General features: G+C 40.9%; 1 protein-coding gene across 1 annotated transcript; it reads right to left on the bottom strand.

The window, feature by feature from the left end:
- Positions 1–288: 288 nt before the first annotated feature.
- Positions 289–7,559, bottom strand: LOC141317216 (uveal autoantigen with coiled-coil domains and ankyrin repeats protein-like). The gene is made up of 8 exons (XM_073832988.1): positions 7,387–7,559; positions 5,213–5,910; positions 4,796–5,133; positions 4,329–4,562; positions 4,060–4,236; positions 3,439–3,594; positions 645–710; positions 289–567 (listed from the first exon to the last, which is right to left on the bottom strand). Exons 1-8 carry the CDS (start codon positions 7,551–7,553, stop codon positions 496–498), a joined length of 1,908 nt encoding a protein of 635 aa, XP_073689089.1. The 5' UTR covers positions 7,554–7,559; the 3' UTR covers positions 289–495.
- Positions 7,560–7,565: the final 6 nt, after the last annotated feature.

Genomic DNA, 7,565 nt, shown 5'->3' with positions numbered 1-7,565 from the left:
AATTGTTATAACAAATTAAAATTTTCACGTGAAATATAAAGGAAAGGAAACCTGTCCTAGCAGATGTTCTCAGCTGTTTGTGGTGAGAACATGTGAAGGTGCGAGACATGAATACCAGTCGAGTTTGAAATAGACAGATTACCTGTGGTGTGCTACACATCTTCTTAACCCCACGGAAATTCATCATAACGTACTTCTTACCACAAAGTACCTTTTGCCACGCAGTACTGAGAGAGGCCTGCAAAAGAAAGTGTCAACCACAGAGTTTCAAAGAAAAGCACGCCAGCAGCATTTCTGAGTGTTTATTGAAACGTGGTATAAAAGTATCTGTGATGTCCCTCATAAATCGTCACATACAGGAAATAGAATCATCTCTGACGTGTTCGAAAACTATATCTTCTCATTCACAGTTTCAATGCCTCTTGTCGGCGGTGCACAGCGGTGATACGCATAGCAGTCACTTGTATGCTTTGTATTGCTGTCAGTTGCAAAGCACTAATTTTGACCTTTCTGTGACATGCGGAGGATTTGAAGCAAAAGCGCCTGAACTTCTTCATCCATCCGGCCCTGTTAAGTCAAAAACAGTCGGATAAGTGTAATATAAGACGTTCCTGTAGATGTAAGTTTGGGTTTATGGGTCTTACCTGTACAGCAGCTAATAGATGAGAACGATATACTGAAACAACAGCCTTGTGTTTGCGCTCCCAGTCCTAAGCACAAGACGAAAGACTTTAGATGTGTGTTACTCATTCAAACATGCGCACTCTTAAAAATAATGGTTCTTTATTGATATTGATCGCTCCGTGAAGAATCTTCATCCCTGGAATCTTTCCATTCCACAAAAGGTTCTCTATGGTGGGAAAAGTGTTTTTAAGGTTATTAGAAAAAAATGTCTTTAGGGAAGCATTTAGCGGGGAGGTCTTCACTGCGATGCCACAGAAGACTTTTTTTTTTTGGTTCCCCAAAGAACCTTTCCTTCAACAGGTTTTTCATGGAATCATCAATGCCCACAAATAATCTTTATTTTTAAGTATATATTTATTAATAAGGCTCATAAAGCGAGGTGGTCTTCACAGCGATGCCACAGAAGAACTTTTTTGGTCCCCCAAAGAACCTTTCCTTCAACAGTTCTTAAAAGAACCATTATTTTCTTCATTTGAAGAACTTTTAAAATTCTAAAGAACCTTTTTCCACTATCAAGAACCTTTTCTATCTTCCATGGATCTTGAAGGTTCTGCATGGAATCATCAATGCCCACAAAGAACCTTTATTTTTAAGTGTGCATTTATTAATAAGGCTAATAAAGCAAGGAGGTCTTCACAGTGATGCCACAGAAGACTTTTTTTGGTTCCCCAAAGAATCTTTCCTTCAACAGTTCTTCAAAGAACCATTAGTTTCTTCATGTGAAGAACATTTTAAAAATATGAAGAACCTTTTTTTCACTATTAAGAACCTTCTCCATGTTCCATGGATCTTAAAGGTTCTTTTTGGAACCACCAATGCCCACAAATCACCTTTATTTTTAAGTGTGTATTTATCAATTAGACTCATAAAGCAAGGAGGTCTTCACAGTGATGCCACAGAAGAACTTTTTTTCGTTCCCCAAAGAACCTTTCCTTCACCAGTTCTTAAAAAAACCATTAGTTTCTTCATGTGAAGAACATTTAAAAAATCTGAAGAGCCTTATTTCCACTATCAAGAACCTTTTCTATCTTCCATGGATCTTAATGTTTCTTCATGGAACCATCAATACCCACAAAGAACCTTTATTTTTAAGTGTGTATTTACCAATAAGGCTCATAAAGTGAGGAGGTATTCACTGCGATGCCACAGAAGACTTTTTTGGTTCCCCAAAGAACCTTTCCTTCAACAGTTCTTAAAAGAACCATTCATTTCTTTATGTGAAGAACATTTTACAAATATGAAGAAGCTTTGTCCAACGCCCTACGTCAAGCGCTTTTTTGACAGCTGACCAATGACAAGTGAGTAGCTAGACCAGGGGTCACCACACTCGGTCCTGGAGGGCCGGTGTCCCTACAGAGTTTAGCTCCAACCCTAATCAAACACACCTGAACCAGCTAATCAAGGTCTTAATAGGTATACTTGAAACTTCCAGGCAGCTGTGTTGAGGCAAGTTGGAGCTTAACTCTGCAGGACACCGGCCCTCCAGGATCAAGTTTGGTGACCCTTGAGCTAGACCTTTCGTTTCCATAACAACGAGAAAAAATGGGAAAGGTGCCGTTATATAGACTTTAATTTTATTGTTGTGAACCGGATTTGCCTCCCTGTTAACTTCAAAAACCGGCGTGCAGCACCGATAGCTTCTTGAGCCGCACATCGACATGTACAGTGGCGCCATTGCGCTTCGGGCGTCCCTTTTTCGAGTCCAGGCTTGCAGACCTTTCCCGATCCGTCCCCCGCTCTCTCTCTCTCCCACTTCGCTTTCTGTCTAAATACTGTCCTATCAAATAAAAGGCAAAAATGTCAAAAAAAGAAAAGAGCCAGCTTCCTTTTTTATCGACATTTGTGCTCCACACATAAGCTACTGTTGCAAAAAGATGCCCTCTGCTGCAACGCGTCCAGATTTTTTTGTAACTAAAAAAACGCCCTTGTCAACTTTTTCTTGTCAAAAAAGACGCCAAGTGTGAACACGCCGTAAGTGTGTATTTATCAATAAGGCTCATAAAGCGAGCAGGTCTTCACAACGATGCCACAGAAGAACTTTTTGGTTCCCCAAAGAACCTTTCCTTCAACAGTTCTTAAAAGAACCATTAGCTTCTTCATGTGAAGAACATTTTAAAAATCTGAAGAACCTTTTCCACTATCAAGAATCTTTTCCACGTTCCATGAATCTTAAAGGTTCTTCACGGAACCATCAATGCCCACAAATCACCTTTGAGTGTGTATTTATCAATAAGGCTCATAAAGCGAGGTGGTCTTCACAGCAATGCCACAGAAGAACTTTTTTTGGTTCCCCAAAGAACCTTTCCTTCAGCAGTTCTTAAAAGAACCATTAGCTTCTACATGTGAAGAACATTTTACAAATATGAAGAACCTTTTTTGTCTATCAAGAACATTTTCAATGTTCCATGAATCTCAAAGGTTCTTCATGCAACCATCAATGCCCACAAAGAACCTTTATTTTTAAGTGATTGTTTATCAATAAGGCTCATAAAGCGAGGTGGTCTTCACAGTGATGCCAAAGAAGAACTTTTTGGTTCCCCAAAGAACCTTTCCTTCAACAGTTCTTAAAAGAACCATTAGTTTCTTCATGTGAAGAACATTTTAAAAATCTGAAGACCTTTATTCTACTACAAAGAACCTTTTTCATGTTCCATAGATCTTAAAGGTTCTCAATGAAACCATGAATGTCTACAAAGAACCTTTATTTCATGTATTTGTCAACAAGGCTCATAAAGCGAGGAGCAATGTGTTCACCTGGAGTTGCTGTGTTAATGTGGTCACACGGTTCTGCAGTGCCAACTGTTGTCCAGGTATCCCTGAGGATGGTGGCGATGGGGAACGTCCCAGCGGAGGAGTCAAAGCCCCTAGAGCCTCCTTCAGACGAAAAACCTCTTTAGACAACTCTGTGATCTGCAAGACAGTAAAAAAGTGGACAGGCGTGAAAGTGTTATTTAAATACACATTACTTGATGCGATTCTCTGATTGGTGGAGTTTTTTCCAGAATTATGGGTAATATAGTTTTTCACCACTAATTCCACTACTGAAAAAGTTGAAATAATGTGAACCAAAGACTTCAACAAATGCATATAGCTTCGATTAACAACCTCATAGCTCACAGTAGGTCTTAGGTTTATGGTTAAAAAGTTGTTGTTAAAAATCACTTCCTCTATGAAGAAAATGAATGGGATTTTACTTCCAGAACCCGACTGCTGCAATCTATTCACAACTCCTCTCCTATGGCCTCATGGGATAGTAGAGTGTCCATTAAAGGTGCACTTCAGAATCTCACTGGAGGACATCCAGGTACTTATTGCCTACTGTTTAATCAATACTGTGAATTCGGACATACTACAGTTTGTATAGTGTTGAAGTACCTTGCGGTCTTTCTCCTTGATGAGCCCTTGTGAGTCTTGAATGTCCTGGTGGAGCTGTTGGATGTGGGTGGACTCGGCCTGAAGATCCGCCAGCTGCTTTTTAACAGTCTCCAGCTGGGATTCAGCCACCTGACGCTCGCTCTTATTAAATAAAGCCTCCCGCTGCACCTGGAACACCTGTAAAGGGAGACTTACTTAAAATACAACTTGGCTTCTTTTGAAGATATGTGCAAATAGGTGGAGTTGAACACATCACGGACAACACACACCTCAGTGCAGGTCTTCTCGTGCTTGCGTGCTAGATCGGCCATCTGGGCCGTCAGGGTGTTGATCTCAGCCTTTAGGGACAGTCTCTGGGCCTCATGGTCTTCTTTGGACACTAGGCCCTGTTCTAAAGCTTTCTGCGATCGCAGCTCTTTCAGCTCCGTCTCTTTTTCACTCAGAGCGTCCTGTGCTGCTCTTGCACTCTGCCGACTGTCCTCTAGAGAGCGCTCTAGCTCTGTCTGAAGTGAGAAAGAATCAAGCACAGAAATTTTAGTCCAGGAATGTCCAAAACTACTCTTGAAGGGCGAAGTCTTGCAGAGCTTAACTCCAGCTTGTCCCAACACACCTGGAAGTGTCTAGTAAGCCTGAAGGTATTGATTAGCTGGTTCAGGTGTGTTTATTTAGGGTTAGAGTTAGACTTTGCAGGACAGTGGCCCTCCAGGAACAGGATTGGACATTTTAACATCCTTACCTTGACTTTATCATGTTCTTCCTTGCTAACCGAGTCTTTTTGCACAGTCTGCAGCTCGGATTCAAGTCTGGCGAGCTCGGTTTGAGCTTGCTCACGCAGTGCCCTCTCTGCTTGGAGCTCTTTTTCAGTTTGAGCTAGCTGCTGGGCTATTGCGGACAGTGTCTCCTGGTGTTTCACCAGTGGTATTGCATCTCTCAGCTGCAGTACATCCTGAGCCCGGCTTTCTCTCTCGGCACACAGGGTGTCCAGAGCTTGTGCTGCCTCTTGCCTTGCAACTTCCAGCTCCTCCTTTATCGCCTCTAAGGTCCGTCCGCCCGGCGACAGGTGCAGGGAGTGCTCTGATTGGTCAAAAATTGGAGTTATATTTAAAGCCAAGAATCAAATGCTTAATCTCAGAGGGACAACAGGTGCACTCACCAGATGCAATGGAAACCTCTGAGCTCTCAGACGGGTCCTCGTCGTCCTCATCTTCGCCAATGTGGGATGGGGGGCGGAGCCTTTCCAGCTCCACCAAGGCCTGGTTGAGTCGGGTAGCCACTTCGGCTCGTTCTCGAGCTAGCTGGTTAAGCTGAAGCCCTAAAGTGACCTGAACCTCCTCAAACTGACCACGAGGGACGCTCTCCTTTAACGCCCGCTCAAGTTCTTCCACCTGTGCCTGCAACCCGTTCACCGGCGCTCCCTCGTTCTCCCCGTGCCCTGCCGTCTTGCTTCGCTGCAGGGCTTTGTCCAGCTCTTCCACTTGCTTTTTAAGGCTCACAACTGTCTCGTTCTCCTCCTCTTTCCCTTTCTCTCTATCCTGCAGAGCTGCCTCAAGTTCTGTCACTCTCTCTTTCAGCTGTTGGATGGTGTCGTTGTCACCTTCACTAAGCCCCTCCCCAACTGTCTTTTTGCTAGCTAGCTCCGCCTCCAGCTCCTGCACCCTCGCTCTCAGCTGCTGGTTCTCCAGATTTGCCCCTTCCTCAGGGGACTCAGAGACCCCTTCAGGCTTCGCTTCTGCTTCCTCCACCGAATAGACCCCCAGACGCATCTGTTCTTTGAGTTCCTCTAACTCAGCCTTGGCTTGGGCCAGCTGTTCCTCCAGAGCTTTTTGATCTTTCTCCCCTTTTTCCTCAGATCTAAGAAGGAAAGCAAACATTTTAATAACTTGACAGGATTCATATGTGCATGAGAGATTTATAGTAGTTTAGCTTAGGTAAGTTCAAGTTCCAGCTTCAACAACTGCCTTGTCAGTAGGGGTGAGAATTAAGATATTAAGATATTTTTGATGAAATCTGGGAGCTTTCTGACCCTGCATAAACAGCAACACAACTACCACGTTGAAGGCCCAGAAAGATAGTAAGAACATTATTTAAATAGTCCATGTGACATCAGTGGCTCAGCCATAATGTTATGAAGCTATGAGAATACATTTGTGTGCAAAGAAAACAAAAATAATGACTTAATTCAACAATTTCTTCTTTTCCGTGAATGTGGTAGTTGTGTTGCTGTCTATGCAGGGTTTGAAAGCTCTCGGATTTCATCAGAAATATCTTAATTTGTGTTCCAAAGATGAATGAAGGTCTTACAAGTTTTGAACAACATGAGGGTGAGTAATTAATGACACAATTTTCATTTTCGGGTGCACTAATTGTGCTTGGGTGAACTTGTGATTTATCACGTTTTTTTTAACCGCAGAAAGTCAAGCTGACTGACCGACCAATATTGTCATAAAAAACTTGTCAATTATGTTGCATGCGCCAGTATTAGTATAAAAAAGTAAATGATTTTATTATTTAAAACCAAAATATTTTCATATTTGCAATTTATATAATAAAACATTGACACTTGGCGTTCATGTATTACCATATTTTTGCCAACCAAATAAAGTAATGCGACTATGTAAATATATATATATTTTACGACCCCTACTTGTCAATGGTTACATTTCCTAATTTTCATTTACATAGGTTTGTTTTCTAAGTAAGTGCCAGTTCCAATAATTACCATTAACAATCTCTATCAATGATTGATTTTTTTTTTGAGTAAATATTGTGTAAAAGTACCATTTACAGTCAGCAATTTTGCAATATAGCTGAAGTCAGCTGTGCTTTAGCTTTATAAATAAGTATATTTATTATATTTGTATATTTAGACCATGACACATTTGATTATAATTGGATTTGATTTTAATAACAAGAAATCTGTTAAAATGTCAAGGTCACATTTTAAACCAAAACTAAAACAAATAAATAAGAGATTATATATATTTTTTACGTTTATAAATCCCATTTTTGTTTCAATTTTTTGGACATAATTTTTGTTACAATTAAGCACATTTTTCAATCAGTTCTCAATACTGTAATGCAAAAAATCAAATTCTTCGAATTAATTAATTAATTTTTTTCGCATAGTCAACTTACAAATGACCATGTCCACTCTTACATTTAAAATTACGTTGAAAACATCCAATAAAGAAAATATACAAAACGAGTGGATACAGGCGACATATACAGTGTGTGCTATTAGTAATTGACCTGAATCTGAAACAATCCGAAACATATCAAGCAAAAGATGGACAAAATATCAGTCTGATCTTATTTTAACCACATTACCCAGGATCCTCTGCGATGCTTGATGCTTCAGTCGAAGCCTGAGCTCTGGAGTATTTCTCCTGTAGTTCCTCAAACTCTCTTCTCAAAGATTCATACTGAGCTGTGGGAACAAAATCTGGACCTGAGCTCTGCATATCCGTGTCATCCTTCTCAAACATCTCCAGCATCTGTAAACCATA

This window comes from Garra rufa, unplaced genomic scaffold (genome assembly GCF_049309525.1).
Source record: "Garra rufa unplaced genomic scaffold, GarRuf1.0 hap1_unplaced_496, whole genome shotgun sequence".
NCBI classification, from domain to species: domain Eukaryota; kingdom Metazoa; phylum Chordata; class Actinopteri; order Cypriniformes; family Cyprinidae; genus Garra; species Garra rufa.
Note: the sequence above shows the minus strand (reverse complement) of the source record. Positions and strands in the feature narration are given on the sequence as shown.

Excerpts from the sequence above, each read along its gene's own strand:
- LOC141317216 (XM_073832988.1), bottom strand. The coding sequence starts at position 7,553 with ATGCTGGAGATGTTTGAGAAGGATGACACGGATATGCAGAGCTCAGGT. Across the intron at positions 5,134-5,212 it reads AGAGGTTTCCATTGCATCTG|AGCACTCCCTGCACCTGTCG; the intron begins GTGAGTGCACCT and ends TTGACCAATCAG. Across the intron at positions 4,237-4,328 it reads ACGAGAAGACCTGCACTGAG|GTGTTCCAGGTGCAGCGGGA; the intron begins GTGTGTGTTGTC and ends CTCCCTTTACAG.